This window comes from Oncorhynchus masou, chromosome 10 (assembly GCF_036934945.1).
Source record: "Oncorhynchus masou masou isolate Uvic2021 chromosome 10, UVic_Omas_1.1, whole genome shotgun sequence".
Lineage (NCBI taxonomy): Eukaryota > Metazoa > Chordata > Actinopteri > Salmoniformes > Salmonidae > Oncorhynchus > Oncorhynchus masou.
The window spans coordinates 10772544-10797542 of record NC_088221.1 but is presented as its reverse complement, the minus strand read 5'-3'; the positions used below and the strand labels follow the sequence as shown (position 1 = coordinate 10797542).

General features: G+C 41.8%; 1 protein-coding gene across 2 annotated transcripts; it reads left to right on the top strand.

Annotated features, from left to right (window-relative positions):
• The first annotated feature begins 18 nt into the window (after positions 1 to 18).
• LOC135547121 (CCR4-NOT transcription complex subunit 9-like) lies at positions 19 to 23837 on the top strand. 2 transcript variants are annotated; one of them, XM_064975822.1, is made up of 9 exons: positions 19 to 275; positions 399 to 461; positions 1221 to 1400; positions 2604 to 2719; positions 2807 to 2916; positions 3032 to 3141; positions 3251 to 3349; positions 15602 to 15693; positions 22225 to 23837. In XM_064975822.1, exons 2-9 carry the CDS (start codon positions 444 to 446, stop codon positions 22391 to 22393), a joined length of 894 nt encoding a protein of 297 aa, XP_064831894.1. In that variant the 5' UTR covers positions 19 to 275; positions 399 to 443; the 3' UTR covers positions 22394 to 23837. The 2 variants fall into 2 exon arrangements, with proteins under 2 accessions (XP_064831894.1, XP_064831893.1); XM_064975821.1 differs by having other exon boundaries at positions 20 to 461.
• The last annotated feature ends 1162 nt before the right edge of the window (positions 23838 to 24999 follow it).

The window sequence follows — 24999 nt, the reverse complement described above, 5'->3', positions numbered from 1 at the left end:
ATAGCAGCTGGGTTCTGACTTTTATTGAACCAGAAAAAAAACAGAAAGAAACAGCGAGTCGGGGGTCTCGCTTCCTTTTCCGTCTCTGATTCAACAAATGAAATGCATAACTGTCTTACCAGCTTCCTATCGGTATCGACCTACCATGTAAACTAAGGGTTATATTTTGTTTAAAGATAATAGCTATGTTGCTTGTGTTATAGCGTGAGACAGCTATAAAGCAGATATCCTTCTCAAACAGAAGTTCGCAGCATGTTGGAATAATAAACGCGCGGGTAAAGATTTGAACGTAGTTCCAGTTCCGATGTGACCATTGTAGCAAACTAAGACCAAATATATTCTGCTAAAACTAAGCTAGCTTGCTAGGTAACTAGTTGTAGTTTTTGTTTTATTTATAGCTAGCTCAACAGCTTACGGGAGATCATATCCAGACGCTTCAGACAATGCTGGCTACAGGCGCAGTAAGTTTGCAATATTGAATTAGATAGCTAACGTTACATTGTATGCCGTGTTATCTATCAATATACATATTAATTTTGTGTTATGGTTATTTTCTGTCGCCACCCACCAGATCCATGCACAACTCGGGGAGACCAACCAGTACACATACTACCGATGTGTCGCAAAGTTAAATATTCGGGAGGTCTCTAGTTTACACAGCCCAAACAGGATGGATATAATTTTTCGAACGTCTGTTCCTGAAACTTCATAAAGTAACGATACAAGGTTGCCAACAAACTACGCATACAAAGTAGTATGATCAATTCACCTAGCTAAGTAGCTGCCGAATAGGCATCAACTCAACACGTAGCTTATTCTTAATGTTTGTCCATAGGCTACCAGAGTGAGGACAGACATTTTTCGGAATAAACGTGGTGAGTGAAAAACTTTATGAAATGGCCCACTCCCTACCCGGTACCTTATTCTGCCGCTATACAACTTTGTAGGTGTTGTTTGTTGGCAACCTTATTGTTGGAATAGATTCCAGTTGAAACGTTGCACAAATTATACCCACCCGTCTGAACACATGATTGCAGTTCGTGCATTGTAAAATTTAACTAGTTAAGCTAGTAACTAACGTTAGTTAGTCAGAGGGCAGCAAACTGAACTTGATTTATCTGACGGATGACCCTAGAAAGGGAGAGCATTAGTTGGAATTGTATTACATGCTCAGATGTCATGTCTGAGGTTGGTCCGCCCCCCCCCCTCTTTTCTCACAGGCTGCAACCACAGCCCTGGTTCAGGTGGATCGGGAGAAGATCTACCAGTGGATCAACGAGCTGTCTACCCCCGAGACCAGGGAGAATGCCCTCCTGGAGCTCAGCAAGAAGAGGGAGTCTGTCCCTGACCTTGCACCCATGCTATGGCACTCTTGTGGAACCATTGCTGCCCTCCTGCAGGTACTAAATATATTATCTTTGCTTACTGTAATACCTATTTCACATTACTGAGCCGATTCAAGCCAATCTGTAATGCACTTTCATAAGAGGAAAAATACATGTGCATTGTTTTAGGTGGCCTCCCCCTATGTCTGTGTGTCTGTGAGCATGGCGCCAGGGTTGTTGGGTACGATTCCCACAGGGGATGTTAGTAGTTGATGTTTTTCTTCAATAACACAGACCCCAATGCAAATCAGAGGGAGAAAAATATATTTATTCAAAGAGAACAAATCATAGTTGTTATGCTGGAAAGTAGATGGTCATTCTTCCCTGTCCTCAGTGTTTTCTCCACTGAACAAAGAGACCAGATGTAGTTTATAACACAACCTGTGGTTGACAGATTAGAATTACTTACAGTAAAATTGGACCAATGACCAAATACCAAGTATCTCGTTTAAGGCTCAATGTATAGACACGTCGGACCAATGAGAACTTGCCACATGTCGCTATGAGTCCAAGACTGAAACCCCTACACAGATTCTAAATAGATTTTGAACTGAAAAACAACTATTTCCATTGATCGTTATTTCCCCAATGACCTCTAGTCCTCTGCGTTGTTTATTTATCTTAACATATTCTTACAGGGTATGAAAATGTATGCACTCACTACTGTAAGTCTCTCTGGATAAGAGCATCTGCTAAATGACGTAAATGTAAAATGTTGCTGCGTGAAGGTACCTACAGTGCCTCCTTAAAGACATGTATTTTACCTTTGGCGACTACTAAGTCTTTTTTAAACCTCCAGCTTTGTGCTGGATGTGGCGACGTGTAGTTCATACATGCATAATCTAGGGGCAAAATTACTGTCTTACCTCAATTAGCCATGAAATCACTAGTTAGAAAACTAAGTTTGTTTGGAAGCTTTACTGCTCCATTTTCCCCCATGTGGGCCATCCCCTATCAATTCGGGTTCTAGCCAATGAGCTTCAGCCTCTAGCTATTTGAGTGGCAACAAGGAAGATGTGCACACACAGCAGAGCAGTGACGTGGTGCACATCCCGTATCTGGACATGTGACGTCGTAGCACTTTTCAGGGACTACTTTTGGCTCGTGAGCACTACTTTCAGAATTACTGGCTAAAAAGTATACAAAAGTACCGCATAATCTCTTTAAGAGGACGATACTACTTCACATTCTAATTTATTAGCATTCTGTTTCTTTCAGGAAATTGTGAACATCTACCCCTCCATAAACCCACCAACTCTGACAGCCCACCAATCCAACAGAGTATGCAATGCCCTCGCGCTCTTACAGTGTGTCGCCTCCCATCCAGAGACTCGGTAATGCACCATCTTTCTTTTCAATATGTAAATGATTGTGTTATGTGTCACTATCTTATACATTCAAAATGTAACCACCTCCTCCAGGTCTGCATTTTTGGCAGCACACATTCCTCTCTTCCTCTACCCCTTCCTGCATACTGTGAGCAAGACACGCCCATTTGAGTACCTGCGCCTCACCAGCTTAGGGGTCATAGGTAACATCCTTTTCTACCTGCTTTTGTCTGCCTGATTCCAATGCACCGCAATTCTCTGGTTCGTTAAAAACACCTGCATGCCTCCAACTGTAGTTTGCTGTTTGTGTTCCTGCAGGTGCTCTGGTCAAAACAGACGAACAGGAGGTGATCAATTTCCTGCTCACCACAGAGATCATCCCTCTATGCCTGCGCATCATGGAGTCAGGCAGCGAACTCTCCAAAACGGTAGCTAATCTATCCAGCTTCTGCCATATTGCTTACACACATTATGTTACGTGCATATAAACGAAAATGTATAACCTTTTAGTAATTCTCCCTTTCTCCTCAATGTCAGGTTGCTACTTTCATACTCCAAAAAATTCTGCTGGACGACACCGGGCTGGCGTACATATGCCAGACCTATGAACGCTTCTCTCACGTGGCAATGATTCTTGTAAGTATCATTTGTTTTCAGAGGAAGGTTTAGCACAGCTGTATATACGGGGGGGTTGTTCAGCAATAAAACCAGGCACGTGAACAAATGGGGCTGTACCTGTGCAGAGCACCTGCCCATTTGCCTTCCCAGTCTCCAAAGTGCCCTTTTCTGTGGTGATAAAATTTCCCACAGAATGTTAGTTCTTCTGAACCCACTGCCCGTAAGTCGTCTTTAAATTGTCATCCATGCATCAGAACCAAAAAGTTGAGCATCTTGATTGTTGACCAATTACCAATCATCAGCAATGGCGCGCAAAGGGACACATGCGTATCAAGATTAGTGACCAGAAAGAACTTAAATGTATTTGAATACACATACTAACATACTACATACAATTCGTTCATTTTAGTATACTGTAAACAAACAGTATCGTTTCAGTTGAGCATAATAGAGCTTCGCCTGCCTACCGGAAGTTGACACTGTTGCGATGCAACCTCTTGCTAGCTTGTTAGCATAACAAATGACTAGCTAAACATTTTACGATTTCGGGTGTGTTCGTAAATTCAATCTGGATTTCCAGGGTGCACTCTGGGCCTTAGTAAATCCAGAGCGTTGTCAGATTGTCCGTTCGTAAATTCAGAGCGTTTCGCTCTCGGAGTGTTCAGTGCGCACACTGGACATTCTGGCAGAGGAGTAGACCTCACAACGGCATTCAAGCACCCAAACTAACTAGCTAATGTTGGCTAGCTTGCTAGCTACTTCCAGACACAAATAAGAGAACACCTCACTCTGACAATTTTACTCCCCCTAGAAGAGCTGGTTCGGCTGTTTTAATGTTGTCCAGAGCATTGTTGACTAACTGTGCTGCTGGCAACACTTTAATTATGTTTTTTGCCAACATTTACTGACAGCAGCCATATTCAACTGGTGTTGAGTGTTTGTAAATTCATCAGTTATTCTGCACTCTGGCACACTGCCTTGAAATCAGAGTAGATAGCCTGAGCTAATTTAAGAACGCACCCTAGGGTTGATCGGCTCGTTCAATGGCAGTCAAGCACCAAAGCTAATGTTGGCTAGCTACTTTCAGACACAAATGAGAGAACACCTCACTCTCATAATTTTACTCACCCTAGCAGAGCTGGTTAGACTGTTTGTTATCCAGAGCGTTGGTGACTAACTGTGCTGCAAGCAACAATTTAATTACGCTTTTTTTGGCCAACGTTTACTGACACTGGCCATATTCAACGGTGTTGAGCATTTTGTAAATTCATCAGTTATTCTGCAGAAGAGTGCTCTGAAATCAGAGTAGCTATCCGGAATTAACCATTTCCATTGAAACGCACAACGACTATACCAGTTAGCTAAGAATTATGTGAATAATCGAGTCAATAAACGTTGGGTAGTTAGTTAGCAGATAGTTAATATACTGCCTGGCCAGTTCGATTTATTAGTAGCCAACTAACGTTAGGTAACATACTGGTACATACTGCTGTAATGCTATGCAGTTCGTAAGGATAGCGTAGTTAGCAAATTGTCAGCCAACATAACGTGTAACGTAACTTATTTGAAAAGTCATTACTTCATTACATTGCTCAACATTTTCTTAACTTTGATTATAATTAGTTAACTTTTCGTTGGACTTTGGCTCCATATTTTCCGCCATTTTCTTCAAATCTGAAAACGTTGTGAAACCACGGCCATTTTATGATGAATTGCATTATGGGCCCTAAAAGCACAGAAATAGTGTCCACTGCAGGTATACATCATATTTTGGCAAATTTAGTACGACATCCGGTAACTTTTGTCATACTAACTATATCCGTACTATGACCAATAAGCATATAATAAGCATATACTTAATTCACGTCACAAGTAGTGAGGTTACTATGAGTATTCAAACACAGCCCTTGTTTAATTTCCTCCAATTTTGCCTAGCAAAATCAGAGTAGGCCTGCATTTATCATCCATATAAAATACAGTTTAGCAATCTACTACTGACTCATCTTTGCCAGAACAATAGGAACAACAACCTGCAGGGTTGGGGAGTAACAGATTACATCAAGCTATGTCTTCCAATTGTGCAACTTCTGTTGGCCTCCAAAGACTATCCAACATGAATAAACGCTTGGCGGTAAGGATGCCAGCAGTGGTGTAGTCTACGGCGATACGGATATCACTTATTGATATCGACAGTTGAAGTCGGAAGTTTCGATACACTTTCGCCAAATACATTTAAACTCAGTTTTTCACAATTACTGACAATAAATCAAAGTAAAAATTCCCTGTCTTAAGTCAGTTAGGATCCCCCTTTTTCCTCCAAACATAATGATGGTCATTATGGCCAAACAGTTCTATTTTTGTTTCAGACCAGAGGACATTTCTCCAAAAAGTACGATCATTGTCCCCATGTGCAGTTGCAAACCATAGTCTGGTTTTTTTATAGTGGTTTTGGAGCAGTGGCTTCTTCATTGCTGAGCGGCCTTTCAGGTTATGTTTATTTTGGACTCGTTTTGCTGTGGATATAGATACTTTTGTACCTGTTTCCTCCAGCATCTTCACAGGGTCCTTTGCTGCTGTTCTGGGATTGATTAGCTCTTTTCACACCAAAGTACGTTCATCTCTAGGAGACAGAAGGCGTCTCCTTCCTGAGTGATATGACGGCGGCGTGATCCATTGGTGTTTATACTTGCGTACCATTGTTTGTGCAGATGAACGTGGTACCTTCAGGCATTTGGAAATTGCTCCCAAGGATGAACCAGACTTGTGGAGGTCTACAAATTATTTTTCCTGAGGTCTTGGCTGATTTCTTTTGATTTTCCTATTATGTCAAGCAAAGAGGCACTGAGTTTGAAGGTAGGCTTTGAAATAGATCCACAGGTACACCTCCAATTGACTCAAATTATGTCAATTAGCCTACCAGAAGCTTCTAAAGCCATGACATAATTTTCTGGAATTTTCCAAACTGTTTAAAGGCACAGTCAACTTTAGTGTATGTAAACGTCTAACCCACTGGAATTGTGATACAGTGAATTATAAGTGAATCTGTCTGTAAACAATTGTTGGAAAAATTATTTGTCGTCCACAAAGTAGATGTTCTAACCAACTTGCCAAACTTATAGTTTGTTAATTAACAAGAAATTTGTGGAGTGGTTGAAAAACGAGAATTAATGACTCAAACCTATGTGTATGTAAACATCCGACTTTAACTGTACATAAAGTATTGATGTGAATACTTTTGGAATACTTTTGGACTTATATATTAATGTAAATATGTAATTTAATCTTATATGTTGCAGAAAGTGATGGGTTAGAAGAAGCCTACATAACCAACCCGTAAAGTAAACTGTAACTATGTAAACTTTAACATTGATTTATCCTGCAATACATGTCGTTCAATTGGTAACATACATTTGTCTTCTTCTCATGCCTCTTAAGGGAAAAGTAATCTAAAATTAACTGTATGTAGTTAGATTACTGAGTTTGTGTAATGCAAAAGTTACGTTTATGATTACTATTTTGGACAGGTAACTAGTAACTGATGGATTACATTTAGAAAGTAACCTACCCAACCCTGGCTACCTGCTGATTTGATTGATACTTTTTCATATTTCAGATGTGCATAGTTTGGGTGGCTACTGATTCTTTGTCTAAAGATATGCAGCCGTAACATCGTACTGCCTTCAATATTAGGGGGTGAAGATCTGTAACATATTCTAGTGAATTTACTACAATATTTATAAGGAATAACAACTACCAGGTTGGCAACGAGCTCTCTGCAGGCAGGCTGCCCTCCAAAGTGATACGGTGCCTTCAGAAAGTATTCAAACCGGTTGACTTTTTTGTTGTGAATTACTTGAATTTAAAGTGGGTTAAATGTTGATGTAAAAAATAATAATTGTCACTGGCCTAAACACAATACCCCATAATCTGAAAACTGAATTGTTTTTTGACATTTTTACAAATGAATCAAAAATGACAACCTGAAATGTCTTGAGTCAATAAGTATCCAACCCCTTTGTTATGGCATATCTAAATAAGTTCAGGAGTAAATATGTGCTTAACAAGTCACAGAAATTGCAGCCTGCTTTCCACCAGACACTGGGAGGTGAATTCACCTTTCATCAGGACAATAACCTAAAACACAAGTCCAAATCTACACTGGGGTTGCTTGCCAAGTGGCTGACGTCGAGTTTTGATGTAAATCTGTTTGAAAATCTGTGGCAAGACTTGAAAACACCTGTAAAAAGGTAGGTGTCAAGCTGCTGGAAACTTAAGCTTATATCCCCATCTTCACATTCCCTCTCCCAGAGTTTGATCTGCTTCACGAATCCACACACGCTGTGGTACATGTTTAGAATGTGTGTGTCTTTTACCTTGCAGAGCTAGATTCAGGTTGTTCAGTTTGCTGAACACATCGGCGAGGCGGGCTCCCCAGTCTGTCCTCGAACACAGCCACAAGGGGGTGTGAGTGCTTAGACAGGAAATGATTTTCTTCCGCACGCAGCTCAAAAAGCCTCTGAAGCGTTTTCCCTCTGAATAGCCAACAGACGTCGGTGTGAAGCAGTATCTGCTGGTCCTCAGTCCCACTGTCATCACAGCCTTTCAAACAGTCGGTGATTTGAATGCCTGGACATGATAAAGTTAATCACTTTCACTGCATCATTCAAAACATCATGTACCTCAGGACTCATTCTCTTTTGATGGCCAATGACTATGAATGATACAGTGGGATTTAACTTATTTATGTTGGCAATTGATCATTTCGTTCCCAGACATTGATGCTGCACGATCTGTGCACACATGAAAACAGGATTTCCAATCCAGATTGTGTCTGAGAAAAAGCGGTCAATAATGCAAAACACATCCTCACCTGTAGTTCTCCCCGTTAGCTTCTTGCTGAACAGAATGTGCTCATTCATTTCTGAAATGTCTCTGTATCACACACGCAATCAATTGGGCTTCCCCACTGACATCAGACGATTTGTTCAACCGCAGAGAAAATGTACCGGAATTTAAAAAATAAAAATAAAAAATTAATCGATTGATCAACAATATCAACGCCCATGTCATCGATCCTACGGCACACCGTGTTATTTGACAATGGTGCAGTCTAAAGTGCATCAGCTGCTGTCTTATCAATCATAGTTTCTGCGAGGATAAGCAATGGATCACGTGCACTTGGTGTGAGCATAGGATCAAACAGATCCAACTGGAGAGCAGAGGCCAGGTAGCCAGAGAAATGAACACACGCAGAAACTAAAGTGAAAAAAGTAGGCCTTTTCAATTATAAAATAACTAGATATTTCACACCAGTAAATATTTTCTTTCACATTTTTGAAAATCTTCTCAAGTTCCCTCTAAGACTGCCCACGTATCCCAAGGTTGGGAAACACTGGAATAATTTTTGAACCTATAATTTAATTATACATTCTGTTTTACAGAAAGTGATTAGATCAATTGATAGCCACATAGTCACACATTGTATAAGATTACTTCCCAAGCAAATACCTTCTTTTTTTTTTTACTCCTCTACTTTAGGTCATAGCCACGCTTCTGAATGTCAGAGACAAACCAAAGATATTGCCATGTGCATCACTCTCGTCTGTTTATTTTGTTAAACAAAAAAAATGATTATTTGCTTATGACAAGCATACACATGACATGATGCAGCCACCACCATGCTTGAAAATATGAAGAGTGGGTCTCCGTGACGTGTTGTTGGATTTGCCCCAAACATAACGCTTTGTGTTCAGGACATAAAGTTAATTACTTTGCCACATTTTCTTCCCAGTTTTACTTTACTGCCTTATTGCAAACAGGATGAATGTTTTGGATACATTCTTTTGTAAAGGCTTCCTTCTTTTCACTCTGTCATTGAGGTTAGTATTGTGGCGTAAGTAAAATATTGTTGCTCCATCCTGTTATCTCCTATCACAACCATTAAATTCTGTTTTAAAGTCACCATTGGCCTCATGGTGAAATCCTTGAGTGGTTTCCTTCCTCTCTGGCAACTGAGTTAGGAAGGACGCCTGCATCTTTTGTAGTGACTGGGTGTATTGATACTCCATCCAAAGTGTAATTAATAAGTTCACCATGCTCAAAGGGATATTCAATATATGCTTCTTTTTTTACCCATCTACAAATAGGTGCCCTTTTTTGCGAAGCATTGGAAAACCTCCCTGTTCTTTGTGCTTGAATCTGTGATTTGAAATGCACTGCTCGACTGAGGGACCTTACAGATAATTGTATATGTGGGATACAGAAATCGGTTAGTTATTCAACAATCATGTTAAACCCTATTATAGTGAGTTCATGCAACTTATGTGACTTAAGCACATTTTTACTCCTGAACTTATACTGAACAAAAATATAAATGCAACATGCAACAATTCATATATGGAAAATCAGTCAATTTTAAGTAAATTCATTAGGCCCTAATCTATGGATTTCACATGACTGGGAATACAGATATACATCAGTTGGTCACAGATGCCAACAAAAAAGTAGGGAAAGAGAGAAACAATCGGTGTCTGGTGTGACCGCCATTTGACTCATGCAGCGCGACATATTCTACATGGCAAAAAGTATGTGGACACCTGCTTGTTGGACTTCTCATTCCAAAATCATGGGCATTAATATGGAGTTAGTCCCCCCTTTGCTGCTATAACAACCTCAACTCTTCTGGGAAGGCTTTCCACTAGATGTTGGATCATTGCTGCGGGGACTTGCTTCCTTTCAGCCTTGAGCGCTAGTGGGGTCGGTCATTGATGTTGGGGGATTAGGCCTGGCTCGCAGTCGGTATTTCAATTAATCCCTCAAATGTTTGATGGGGTTGAGGACCGGGCTCTGTGCAGGCAAATCAAGTTCTTCCACACCGATCTTGACAAACCAAACCATTTCTGTATGGACCGCGCTTTGTGCACGGGGGCATTGTCATGCTGAAACAGAAAAGGGACTTCCCCAAACTATTGCCACAAAGTTGGAACCACAGAATCATCAAGAAAGTCATTGTATGCTGTAGCGTTAAGATTTCCATTCACTGGAACAAAGGGGCCTAGCCCGAACCATGAAAAACAGCCCCAGACCATTATTCCTCCCGCACCAAACTTTAGAGTTGGCGCTATGCATTTGGGCAGGTAGCGTTCTCCTGGAATCCACCAAACCCAGATGGTGATGCGGGATTTAATTCCAGTTTCCACTGCTCCAGAGTCCAATGGCGGCGAGCTTTACACCACTCCAGCCGAAGCTTGGCATTGCACATGGAGATCTTAGGCTTGTATGCGGCTGCTCAGCCATGAAAACCCATTTCATGAAGGTCCCAATGAACAGTTCTTGTGCTGACATTGCTTCGAGAGGAAGTTTGGAAGTCGGTTATAAGTGTTGCAACCATTTAGATGTTTCCACTTCACAATAACAACACTTACAGTAGACCAGGGCAGCTCTAGGAGGGCAGAAATTTGACAAACTGACTTGTTGGAAAGGTGGCATCCTATGACGATGCCACTTTGGAAGTCACTCGGCTACGCATGCCTCTCCCTAATGTCAATATGCCTTGTCCATTGCTGTTTTGGTTAGTGATTGTCTTCACTTTAGAGCCTCCAGCCCTGCTCGATATGCCTCAGCTAACCCTCTTGTCCCACCTCCCACACTTGCGGTGACCTCACCTGGTTTAATTGATGTCTCTAGAGACAATTCCTCTCTCATCGTCACTCAATGCCTCGGTTTACCTCAACTGTATTCACATCCTACCATACCTTTTGTCTGTACATTATGCATTGTATCTATTCTACCGCGCCCAGAAACCTGCTCCTTTTACTCTGTCCCGAACGTACTAGACGACCAGTTCTTATAGCCCTTAGCCGTACCCTTATCCTACTCCTCTGCTCCTCTGGTGATGTAGAGGTTAATCCAGTTCCTGCAGTGTCTAGCTCCACTCCCATTCCCCAGGCCCTCTCATTTGTTGACTTCTGTAACCGTAAAAGCCTTGGTTTCATGCATGTTAACATTAGAAGCCTCCTCCTTAAGTTTGTTTTATTCACTGCTTTAACACACTCTGCCAACCCGGATGTCCTAGTTGTGTCTGAATCCTGGCTGAGGAAGGCCACCAAAAACCCAGAAATGTACATCCTTCACTATAACATTTTGCGACAAGGTTGAACTGCCAAAGGGGGCGGGGTTGCAATCTACTGCAGAGAGAGCCTGCAGAGTTCTGTTTTACTATCCAAGGTCTGTGCCCAAACAATTTGATCTTCTACTTTTAAAAATCCACCTTTCCAGAAACAATTCTCACCGTTGCCGCTTGCTATAGACCACCTTCTGCCCCCAGCTGTGCCCTGGACACCATATGTGAATTGATTGCCCCCCCCCCCCCCCATCTATCTTCAGAGCTCGTGCCGTTAGGTGACCGAAACTGGGACATGCTTAACACCCCGGCCATCCTACAATTGAAGCTTGATGCCCTCAATCTCACACAAATTACTGTCAAATGCTCCCTAAAACATTTCAGCGAACAGGTCTTTCTAATCGACCTGGACCGGGTATCTTGGAAGGATATTGACCTCATTCCGTCAGTAGAGGATATTCCTCTCTATATTATATAGCCCCTGCGATATTCAAGTTTTCAGGGAAGTTAGGAACCAATATACACAGGCAGTTAGGAAAGCTAAGGCTCCCTTTTTCATACAGAAATTTGCATCCTGCAGCACAAACTCCAAAAAGTTTTGAGACACTGTAAAGTCCATGGAGAGTAAAAGCACCTCCTCCCAGCTGTTCACTGCACTGAGGCTAGGAAACACTGTCACCACCGATAAATCCACAATAATTGAGAATTTCAATAAGCATTTTTCTACAGCTGGTCATGCTTTCCCCCTGGTCAACAGCCCTGCACCCCCCACAGCAACTTGCCCAAGCCTCCCTTATTTCTCCCTCACCCAAATCCAGGTAGCTGATGTTCTGAAAGAGCTGCAAAATCTGGACCCCTATAAATCAATCTGGGCCCTTTCTTTCTAATATTATCAGCCGAAATTGTTGCAACCCCTATTACTTGCCTGTTCAACCTCTGCAATTCTGGTTTCCGAGCTGGTCATGGGTGCTCTTCAGCCACACTCAAGGTCCTAAACGATACCATAACCGCCATCGATAAGAGACAATACTGTACAACTGTATTCATTGATCTGGCCAAGACTTTCGACTCTGTCAATCACCACATTCTTATTGGCAGACTCAACAGCCTTGGTTTCTCAAATGACTGCCTCGCCTGGTTCACCAACTACTTCTGAGTTCAGTGTGTCAAATCGGAGGGCCTGTTGTCCGGACCTCTGGCAGTCTCTATGGGGGTGCCACAGGGTTCAATTATCGGGCCGACTCTTTTCTCTGTGTACATTAATGATGGCGCTCTTGCTGCTGGTGATTCTCTGATCCACCTCTACACAGACGAAACCATTTTGTATACTTCTGGCCCTTCTTTGGACACTGTGTTAACTAACCTCAAGATGAGCTTCAATGCCATACAACTCTCCTTCCGTTGTCTCCAACTGCTCTTAAATGCAAGTAAAACTAAATGGATGCTCTTCAACCGATCGCTGTCCTCCTGTCCAGCATCACTACTCTGGACGGTTCTGACTTAGAATACATGGACAACTACAAATACCTAGGTGTCTGGTTAGACTGTACACTCTCCTTTCAGACTCGCATTAAGCATCTACAATCCAAAATTAAATCTAGAATCAGCTTCCTATTTCGCAACAAAGCATCCTTCACTCATGTTGCCAAACATACCCTCGTAAAACTGATTATCCTACCGATCCTGGACTTCGGCGACGTCATTTACAAAATAGCCTCTAACACTCTACTCAGCAAATTGGATGTAGTCTATCACAGTGCCATCCGTTTTGTCACCAAAGCCCCATATACTACCCACCACTGTGACCTGTATGCTCTCGTTGGCTGGCCCTGGCTTCATATTTGTCGCCAAACCCACTGGCTCCAGGTCATCTATAAGCCTTTGCTAGGTAAAGCCCCGCCTTCTCAGCTCACTGGTCACCATAGCAGCACTCACCCGTAGCACTCGCTCCAGCAGGTATATTTCACTGGCCATCCCCAAAGCCAATTCCTTCTTTGGCCGCCTTTCCTTCCATTTCTCTGCTGCCAATGACTGGAACGAATTGCAAAAATCACTGAAGCTGGAGACCCATATCTCCCTCACTAACTTTAAGCACCAGCTGTCAGAGCAGCTCATGATCACTGCAGCTGTACATAGCCATCTGTAAACAGCCAATTCAACTACCTCATCCCCATACTGTTTTTTTTTCTCCTTTGATCCCCAGTGTCTCTACTTGCACATTCATCTTCTGCACATCTATCACTCCAGTATTTAATTGCTAAATTGTAATTATTTCACCACTATGGCCTATTTATTGCCATACCTCAATTCCATATGTAACTCTGTGTTTGTGTCGCAATGCTTTGCTTTATCTTGGCCAGGTCGCAGTTGCAAATGAGAACTTGTTCTCAACTAGCCTACCTGGTTAAATAAAGGTGAAATAAAAAAAACTGAGCTCTTCAGTAAGTCTATTATACTGCCAATGTTTGTCTATGGAGATTACATGGCTGTGTGCTCGATTTTTATACACCTGTCAGCAACAGTTGTGGCTGAAATAGACAAAGCTACTAATTTGAAGGGGTGTCCATATACTAGTGTATCTCCTTCGCATAGATTTGATCAGGCTGTTGATTGTGGCCTGTGGAATCTTGTCCCAGTTGTTGAATATTGGCAGGAACTGGAACAAGCTGCATCTGAAACATGATGAATGATTGACTTGTCTGGTGATTATGCAGGCCATGGAAGAACTGGGACATTTTCAGCTTCCAGGAAATGTGTACAGAGCCTTGCAACATGGGGCTGTGCATTATCATGAAACATGAGGTGATGGTGGCGGATACAGTTTGTTTTATTTTAAATGTAATCTTTATTTAACTAGGCAAGTCAGCTAAGATGAAATTCTTATTTACAATGACGGCCTACCGGGGAACAGTGGGTTAACTGCCTTGTTCAGGGGCAGAACGACTGATTTTTATCTTGTGTTGTGTGCCCCCCAAACCCCTCTTTTACGCTGCTGCTACTCTGTTTATCATGTATGCATAGTCACTTTAACCATATCTACATGTACATACTACCTCAATCAGCCCGACTAACCGGTATGTAGCCTCACTACTGTTATAGCCTAGATACTGTATATAGCTTCGCTACTGTTATTTTTCACTGTCTTTTTACTGTTTTTATTTCTTTACTGACCTATTGTTCACATAATACCTTTTTTGCACTGTTGGTTAGAGCCTGTAATTTCACTGTTGTATTCGACGCACGTGACAAATAAACTTTGATTTGATTCTATCCAGCAACCTTTCGGTTACTGGCCCAATGCTCTAGCCATTAGGCAACCTGCCGCCTCGATGGGCCTCAGGATCTCGTCACGGTATCTCTCTGCATTGAAATTGCCATTGATAAAATGCAATTGTGTTCGTTGTCCGTAGCTTATGCCTGGCCATACCATAAGCCCACCGCCACCATGGGGCACTCTGTTCACAATGTTGACATCAGCAAACCGCTCTCCCACACAACGCCATACACGTGGTCTGTTGTGAGGCCATTTGGACGTACTGCCAAATTCTCTAAAACGACATTGGGGGCAGGTTATGGTAGAGAAAGGAACATTTTAATGATCTTTCAACAGCTCCCTCAAAAATGGATACATCTGTGGCATTGTGTTGTTTGACAAAACTGCACATTGTAGAGTGGCCTTTTATTGTTCTCGTCACAAGGTGCACCTGTTTAATGATCATGCTGTTTAATCAGCTGCTAGATAATCCATCCACCTGACAGTTGTGGCATATCTTGGCAAAGGAGACATGTAAATTTGTACCCAAAATTTGAGATAAATACACTTTTTGTGCGTATTGAACATTTCTGAGATTTTATTTCAGCTCATGAAACATGGGACAAACACTTGTATTTGTTCCATGTATTTAGGCTTGCCATAACAAAGGGCTTTAAAACTTGACTCTTAAATGTTTATTAATTTGTAAAAATGTCTAAAAACATAATTCTACTTTGGAATTATGGGGTATTGTGTGTAGGCCAGTGACACACACTCTCAATTTAATCCATTTTTAAATTCTGTCTGTAACACAACAAAATGTGTAAAATATTTCTGAAGGCACTATACTATTGTGTTTTTCTACCCCAAACATGTTGATTCCCTTTATTTTCAGGGGAAAATGGTGCTGCAGCTTTCGAAGGAACCATCTGCACGTCTGCTGAAACATGTTGTACGCTGCTACCTTCGCCTCTCTGATAATCCAAGGTAAATTAAGTGTTAAAACAAATCAAATTTATTTATATAGCCCTTCTTACATCAGCTGATATCTCAAAGTGCTGTACAGAAACCCAGCCTAAAACCCCAAACAGCAAGCAATGCAGGTGTAGAAGCACGGTGGCTAGGAAAAACTCCCGAGAAAGGCCAAAACCTAGGAAGAAACCTAGAGAGGAACCAGGCCGGTCCTCTTCTGGCTGTGCCGGGTGGAGATTATAACAGAACATGGCCAAGATGTTCAAATGTTCATAAATGACCAGCATGGTCAAATAATAATAATCACAGTTGTCGTCGAGGGTGCAGCAATTCAGCACCTCAGGAGTAAATGTCAGTTGGTTTTTCATAGCCGATCATTAAGAGTATCTCTACCGCTCCTGCTGTTTCTAGAGAGTTGAAAAAAGCAGGTCTGGGACAGGTAGCATGTCCGTTAACAGCACTTTAAAGAGATTCTCTGATACTTTTGTATACTTTTTAGCCAGTAGTTCTGAAAGTAGCGCTCACTTGCCAAAAATTGGTCCCTAAAAATGGCTTACCACGTCACATATGTGCACATTTGACAGTGCATGTCAGAGCAAAAACCAAGCCATGAGATTGACGGAATTGTCCCTAGAGCTCCGAGACAGGATTGTGTCGAGGCACAGATCTGGGGAATGGTACCAAAACATTTCTGCAGCATTGAAGGACCCCAAGAACACAGTGGCGTCCATCATTCTGAAATGGAAGAAGTTTGAAACCACCAAGATTCTTCTTAGAACTGGCTGCCCGGACAAACTGAGCAATCAAGGGAGAAGGGCCTTGGTCAGGTTGGTGACCTAAGAACCCGATGGTCACTCGGACAGAGCTCCAGGGTTCCTCTATGGAGATGGGAGAACCTTCCAGAAGGACAACCATCTCTGCAGCACTCCACCAGTCAGGCATTTATGGTAGAGTGGCTAGACCGAAGCCACTCCTGTAAGAGGCACTTGACAGCCCGCTTGGAGTTTGCCAAAAGTTACCTAAAAGACTCTCAGATCATGAAGAACAAGAATCTCTGGTCTGATGAAACCAATATTGAACTCTTTGACATGAATGCCAAGCCTCACGTCTGGATGAAACCTGGCACCATCCCTACAGTGAAGCATGGTGGTGGCAGCATCATTCTGTGGGGATGTTTTTCAGCGGCACAGACTGGGAGACTAGTCAGGTTTGAGGCAAAGATGAACAGAGCTAAGTAAAGAGATCCTTAATGAAAACCTGCTCCAGAGCTCTCAGGACCTCAGACTGGGGCGACGGTTCATCTTCTAACAGGACAACGACCCTAAGCACCACAGCCAAGACAAAGCAGGAGTGGCTTCGGGACAAGTGTCAATGTCCTTGAGTGGCCCAGCCAGAGCCCAGACTTGAACCCGATCGAACATCTCTGGAGAGACCTGAAAATAGCTGTGCAGCAACGCTCCCCATCCAACCTGACAGAGCTTGAGAGAATCTGCAGAGTAGAATGGGAGAAACCCCCTAAATACAGATGTGCCAAGTTTGTACCCAAGTAGACTCGAGGCTGTAATCGCTGCCAAATGTGCTTCAATAAAGACTGAGTAAAGGGTCTGAATACTTATGTAAATGTGATTTAAGTTCATTATTTTTAATACATTTGCAAACATTTCTACAAACTTGTTTTTGCTTTGTCATTATGGGATATTGTGTGTAGATTTCATTAAATCATTGAATTTTTGTGTTAGAACAAGGCTGTAACGTAAGTAAATGTGGAAAAAGTCAAGGGCTCTGAATACTTTCCGAATACACTGTATGCTAGGACTGGAAAACGTGAAACCAATGTGATGGAACTATACCAACAGGGGCCAACTGGCCATCTGGCATTTCGGACAAAAGTCAGATGGGCATTTTCAGTGGGCCTGTGATAAAAATAAAAATAAATAATTTTTTTTGCAAAATGATCATTATCTAGCTAATACTGGGGGGCCTCAAGGAAAACATGTATTTACCAGTGAACAAAAACTGCTAGTGTGTATTCATTTTTTCATTCAATAAAAGTTGTAAATGACATTCTGACTGAAGACATTTTCCTCAAAGAGCCTATCCTAGAAATCAAGCCATTACCAAGCTATTTCCACATAGCATGTAGTGCCTTTTCCACATGAACATGGTAGACGCTTCTTGTCAGAACATTCGCTTTTTTACGTGGGTAAAGAGGTAGTTCGAAAATTCGTCATTGGCTTTGATACTCTGATTGGTTAGAGATTATTCAAAACCTGATGACTTTGTTTTGTACAATGCTCCTCATCACCACAAACGACTTAAACAATGGCAGTCTCAGACTAAAGTGTGTAGTGATGGCAGAGCAGTGGAAGAATTTCAGGAGGATGTTTTGTCTTTTAATTTTTTTTACAGGCGTTTTCATTTTGATGTGTGTGTATATTACTCCTGAATAATACACCTCTTCTTGAGAAACACACCTCTTCCTGCCCGAACAGTGGAAGTTACCTGCTTCCTGCCCACACAAAGTCTAGGTTTCTAGTGACACTACGGTGCTTCAGTGCATTGTGGTCTCATGACCTACTCACAGGTGGAACTGTTATCTGGGTCAGAGCTTATTTTTCCACTCTGAGCAAAAAGGATGTTTTATGTATAGGTTACTCAGTTGGTAGAGCATGGCACTTGCAACACCGGGACAGTGGGTTAGATTTCCGGGATCACGCATACGTAAAATGGATGGATGCATTACGATTTGGATAAAAGCGTCTGCTAAATGGCATTATTATTAGTTCAAAACGTTGAGTTGATCATTCATTCAAATCATTCATGCAAGATTAACATAATAAGTATAGAGCTTTTCATTAGAGTTATCTTAAAACTGTACTGAAGGAAATAAAAAACATTTAAAATCAAGGGAGGTAAAATGGCAATAGTGGACTAGGTGCTAAATACATTTTAGATTAGGTTTAGGACTTTGAAATCCACGTCTAAAGACTAACGCCCATTTCAAAGTTCAGAGTGATGGATTGGCTCTCAGATGGTTAGGGAGTGCATTCCATAGGCGAGGGGCAAGGGAGCAGAAAGCTCAGCCTTACATAGTTCGGAGACGTAGCTTGCAGACTTTAAGCAGTATGGAATGGCTGGAGCGGAGAGTGCGAGATGTCTTGCTGATTGAGATGAAGTCGCCGATGTAGGTGGGCCTCAATCTTTTCAAGGCTTTAAATACAAGCATGAGTCGATCCTGTAGTTGACCGGTAGCCAGTGGGGTTCGGCCAGTATTGGGGTGATGTGGTCGGACTTCTTGGACTTCCCAAACAGCGCATTGCCAAAGTTAATCAGAGAGAAGATGTGGATGAGTTTCTCTGCATCTGGCTAGGAGAGTGATGGTAAGACCCCGGCAATGTTTTCAAGATGTAAAAATGTTTTATGTGGGCATCGAAGGACACCGAATGATCAAACTTTACTCCAAGTTTGGAGATGACAAAGGACAGGTGGATGGCCTGCTTGGGTGTCCGAATAAGCATAGCATTAGTCTTGTTACTGTTCAACTGGAGGAAGTTCTTTCTCATTCATCCATGCCCTGATGTCCTCTAGGCAGCTGCTGATTTTTGCTAGGGCAGAGATGGTGTTTGGTTTGGTGTTATTTTACATTTTGGTATCGTTAGCGTAGCAGTGGAAGTTAATGTTATAATCTCTGAGGATTTGGCTGAGAGGGAGAATGAAAATTAAAAACAGAATAGGCCCCAGCACTGACCCCTGTGGGATACCGCATGTGAAGGCAGACTCCTGGGATCTGGACTCTTCCAGTACTGTTGATAGGAAGGGGAGGTTGGAGATGGGCCTGTAGCTGGATAGGATGTCCTGATCAAGGATGGATTTCTTGAGTAAGGGGGTGACCTACTGCTGTTTTGAAGATCGATGGTACCTCTCCGGTCAGCAGTAGTGCTGCGTACTCACGCATTGTGCAAGAGACACACATTTGACCTTCTTCACAAGCTCAAGAGCCACACCTTTTATTTCTCACTTATTGAAAAAAAAGTACTGCTTTTATTTTGTAATTCAGTGAATTAACTTCAACTGTGCATTCCACATCACAAGCAATGTAACTGGCAGCTTCATGCTGGAGATGCATCATTTTCCTGTCACCGAACTATGAACCGCGTCAGATTGAAACTTGTGATTGGTTTAGTAAGGGTCCAAGACCACGGCCTCCACAATCACCCGACCTCAACCCAATTGAGATGGTTTGGGATGAGTTGGACTGCAGAATGAAGGAAAAGCAGCCAAGTGTTCAGCATATGTGGGAACTCCTTCAAGACTGTTGGAAAAGCATTTACAGGTGAAGCTGGTTGAGAGAATGCCAAGAGTGTGCAAAGCTGTCAAGGAAAACAATGGGTACTTGATGAATCAAGAAAATATTTTTGATTTGTTTAACTTTTTTTTTTTTGGTTACTATGTGATTCCATATGTGTCATTTCATAGTTTTTATGTCTTCACTATTATTCTACAATGTAGAAAATGGTACAAATAAAGAAAACCCTTGAATGGGTAGGTGTGTTCAAACTTTGGACTGGTAATGTATGTAAAAATTAGGGCTGACTCCATTTAGCCGACTGGTCAATTGTTTGGGAATGACTACTAAAACGAGAGGGTCAATGAACATTGATTCTGGAAAATAAATTCTCAGTATATTGCACGCAGCATTCCAGTACCAACATCATTTTAGCCTGTTATACTAGCTGTTAAGTCTGTGTTTTTATAAATGTGCAATATGCATCAAAAACAATTGTGTGTGTGTGTATGTAGGGAACTGGCAACTCGTTCTCATTCTGAGAAATTAGGTAGGCCACTGTTCCGACGTTGAAATCAAAAGTGGACAGACAAGCAAGCTGTTCAAACAGTTGGAGATGGACAGAAGGGTGTGTTCCATAACAATTCAACTGTTCTGCCTTGTTAGCTAGCAAATTGTTTGAAGTTGGCTAAACTTGAAATATGAAGATTAGCTGACTACTCACTAGGAAGTGAGCTTGTGCTTGAGCGATTGCGACCTGTATTAATTTTCTAATATGCCTGCTGAAGATAAATATTCATTCAATTTTTCTTAAATGTGTGTTTTTATTCTAATCAAATGTCACATGAACATATTCAAACCCCCAGTTTTTGGGAGACATAGATCAGGTGGCCAACCCTCTTGTACAGCTACCTCCAATCAGGGTTTTCTATGGTCCTATTTTAAAGGAATAGTTCACCCATATGAATTAGATATTTACATGTTGGTTTCTTATCGACAAGGAAAGACTGCAATCCATCCTATGGTTAGTCAATAGCCACCCTCACCAACCATTTAATATTAGCATTTTCTAATGCTCTAAATGTTAGCATCTCGTGCCCAAATCATTTCTAAGTAACTTCAGACCAGGTTGACAAGTTTTGATTGTGTATTCAACTTTAAAAGTATCCTGAATACACCTTACCTGTGCTAAAACATTTTTTTTAAATCTACTCTGGTCATGGGCCTTAAATTCTGACCACACAATAAATGTACACATACATGTCATTCAATCATTGCATCCAAACTGCTCACAATATGAAATATGCAATATGCATTCACTATATGCAATATGAAATCTCACTGAGCTGTCTTCAAAAGTTGGCAGCCCTGCAGCAGGGACTTGTCGCTCAGGGTAGTGATGAACATAAGCAGGCTAGATGAGCAGGTTTTGAATTGGGATAGGGAGCAAGTGGTGGCCTTAATTTTATAAATGTTTGACTGCACAGCGGAGGATATAACTTCTGTAAAGTTGTTGAGGGGGAGGGGTAGTCGGTAAGATGCAGTTAGTAAACTACAAAGGCTGGATCTCATGTTGTTAAGAATATCTTAATCGTTGGTCTGGGGGTGGGGGGGTGAGCAATGAAACTACTGTGTTGAGGTGAATGTATCACATAGCTGCCTGTAGCTCTACCTTATAACAGGAAATTGATACTCTCTTCATCTTATAGAGGAGTGTGGGTGGTGGATGTTAAGTTAGTGGCAGAGGCGGACTGGCCATCAGGCATTTCAGGCAAATAGGCTTGTCCATTTTTAGCCCACTGAGCTGATCTAAATTTTCGCGCAACTTTTTAACTTTCTGGCTAATACTGGGAATCTCAAGGAAATAAATGGGCCGATTGGGGGCCTTGAGGGAAAAAACGGGCCGGTGTGTTACAAATCCCTGGGCCAATTTCTGGTCCCAGTTCGCCACTGTATATGGACCTACAGTCTCTCTTACACTTACCCAATTGTCTCAGATACACAAAGAGGAGTGAACAAGAGCAGGGGTGGGTGGGGGGGGATGTACTGCAGTCCAGGGTCATGTTCAGAATCCTAACGTTCTTGAACGTTGAAGACAGGAATGCCATGGAGAGTCGAAATGATTCCTTCTTCAGAGTTGTGTTTGTTCTTTGTTCTAGCATATTCCTATCTAAATGTTAGCCAACGTTGTTTCCTGATGAACGTGCCCCTAATATATTTGGTGTTCTGTTCACTCATTACATCTAACCTCTGACCCCCAGAGCGCGAGAAGCACTGCGCCAGTGCCTGCCTGACCAGTTGAAGGATGCCACATTCGCCCAGGTGCTAAAGGACGACACCACCACCAAGCGCTGGCTGGCCCAGCTGGTCAAGAACCTGCAGGAGGGCCCGGTGACGGACGGCCGAGGCATCCCCCTGACCGCACAGTAACCTCATCAACCCCTTTGACACTACCTGAGGAACAGTACCGTGCTGGCAGAGCCACAGAAGAAAAACATGATTAGTACTCATTTTAAAGTACCCGTGTTAATATTTAAGAGTAAATGTTCTATAAGAGGTGCCGGTACTCAAAGAGTAGAAAATAATAGGCTCCGGTACTCTGTAGTGGTGTGCGCCTGTCCAATTTAACCACTGTCCAAGACCAGGAGAAGATGATGCTGTGTAGAACCATAAACTCTGTGGCTCACTTGTTGTTGCCGCTCACCTGGCATTCTCCCTGAGACGTTCTCACAATGCTTCCTCAATGCTTATGGAGGTGTTTGCGTAACATTTCAACAGGGTTGAACATTGACGTTATCAAAAAGGAAATCAACATTGGTCTGGTTTTAACCTGGTGTTTCCCACTGTTTTTGTTCTGTCCTGAACCAAAACCACTACAGGCATTTTCTAAGTGTTTTTTTAAATATTTGTATATATGTTTTCTTTTAACCATCTAGAGCAGGGTTCCCTGAATTTGGCCCACGGGAGATTTTATTTGTCACTCCAAGGTCCCCAGAAACCCCCCAAAATGTGTAATTTTAATGCATTTTCTTTTTACTGTTGTACATAAGACTGTAAAAACACCAGTAAATCAGCTTTAACTGAATTGGGAAATCTGTTCCAAAGTATTCCCATGTATAATAGAGATACTGTATGTGATGGTATACAAATGTAAACAAGGTTTTTAATAAATATTATATCTGTTTGGGCTTCTTACAGTCAATTTGCAGTTTACACATTATTTCTAATAATGTTCTGGCCCCCTGACCATCCACTCAAGACAAATCTTGCTTAGGGCCCACAAAAGGTGGCTCTGCATCAACAGAGAGCTACCTTTTTGCTTCAGAGTTATAGGAGATATACGTTGAACATATCTACTGTAACGTATTCCAAAACAAAGCCCCAATCTCAGCAAAAACCGCTTACTTTCTTGAATTGTTGAAGGAATAACTGTTTGTTCTCTTTTTGGAAATTGAGATTTCAAATGTGATTTCCGAGTTATTGTAAATTATCTGAGCGCAGGTTATTGAAGAGAAGAAAGGTTTCCCTTCACTTGTACATTAGCCTTGAACAGCTTTTAGCCTATCATTTCCGCCATAGGGACCATTAACAATACAAGGGAGGGATTTTCATTTTGTTTATTGGGGTAGATTCCATTTGTAAATACACTGGATCCCTAGAGGATCTCTGCTAAAATCTGTAATGTGCTTTCCTGTCGGGAAAGTGCCCATAAATGTTTTTTTTTATATCCACCTATCTGGAACGCTCCATTTTATGTTACAAGTGTGCATTAGGAAAATGAGAATGACATTTTGTAAGATATTGAAAATGTATTATGATTTAAAAAAAATAGGTGGTATACTATGTGAAATAAATTGTACTGATTGCAAAGTAATTTATTTAAATACTGCTACTATAAGTGAAATGGGGTTGCAAAGGGGCAATTGTAAATTATACCCAAACTCCAGGACTTTCAACTAATGTTTTCCGTTAGATACCAGAGAAAGGTTTGGTCCACAGGAGGGTAGAATTCTCATAAGAGTGATATGTGATGCCGTGAAAGCTGTTCCCACGGCTCATTCTACCACTCTGGTCTCTTAACTGCAGTGCATGGGCACACAGCCAAATGGGATGGCGCTTTCTTGATTAGGTCCTTTCTCTTTAGTGTAACTCACTCTACCATTTCCTACCATGTTTTCAGATCTGCTATCAGTCATTGTACCAGTGCTAAGTGGGTAAATACAGACACATCTCGAGAGGGTTTTAGATGTTGGAGAGGATGGGATATAATGTAACTATCAATATATTGGACAATAAACTCAGCAAAACATGGCTGCATGTGCAATAGATGTACATTAACTCAGATGGGATTAGTGCAGTATGTATGAAAACGATTGGGTTTGTGAGAACTCGAGAGTACTGTATGGAGCTCTCTACGTGTATTTTGATCTTGCACAGGCAACCTAACCCCTCCTTGACTAAGGTAAGCACAAAGGCCTGTCTGGGTTGCTGCCCTTTAAATGGCGGCTGAACTTTCTGATTTGGCCTCGTTTTCTATTTGGGTTATTAAGAAATGCTAGCATCCACGATAAATTGAAATGTGAGTTGGTTTCGGGGTGTGGTTTGATTTTATGTGTGTGTGTTCAAAGGTGGGAAGGAGTTAGACAAATTCTTTTGCCAATTAGCTTCAGCCGGCTAGTGCGCGACCGTGGTTTGACTTTGGATAGCCAATCGTTGGTGCTAGTTAGGGACCATCAATAAATTACACAATGTAAATGAGACTATTTTCATGTTGCACACTTTTTAGTTTTCTCATGAAATGCTTTTTATGTCATTGAAATTTGGAACAATTAGAATTTTAACATATTGTCCCATGTGTAATTTACCGATGGTCACAAACTAGCCATCCAAGATCAACTGAAATTTATGACCGGCATTGTGATCGTGTCGCATGCAGCTGCACTCCGAATTGATGATTACTTGCTGTGAGCATGTAGGCAGGATTGAAACAAACCCAACTTTAATTTACATGGTGATGCCGTCACGACCACGAGCCT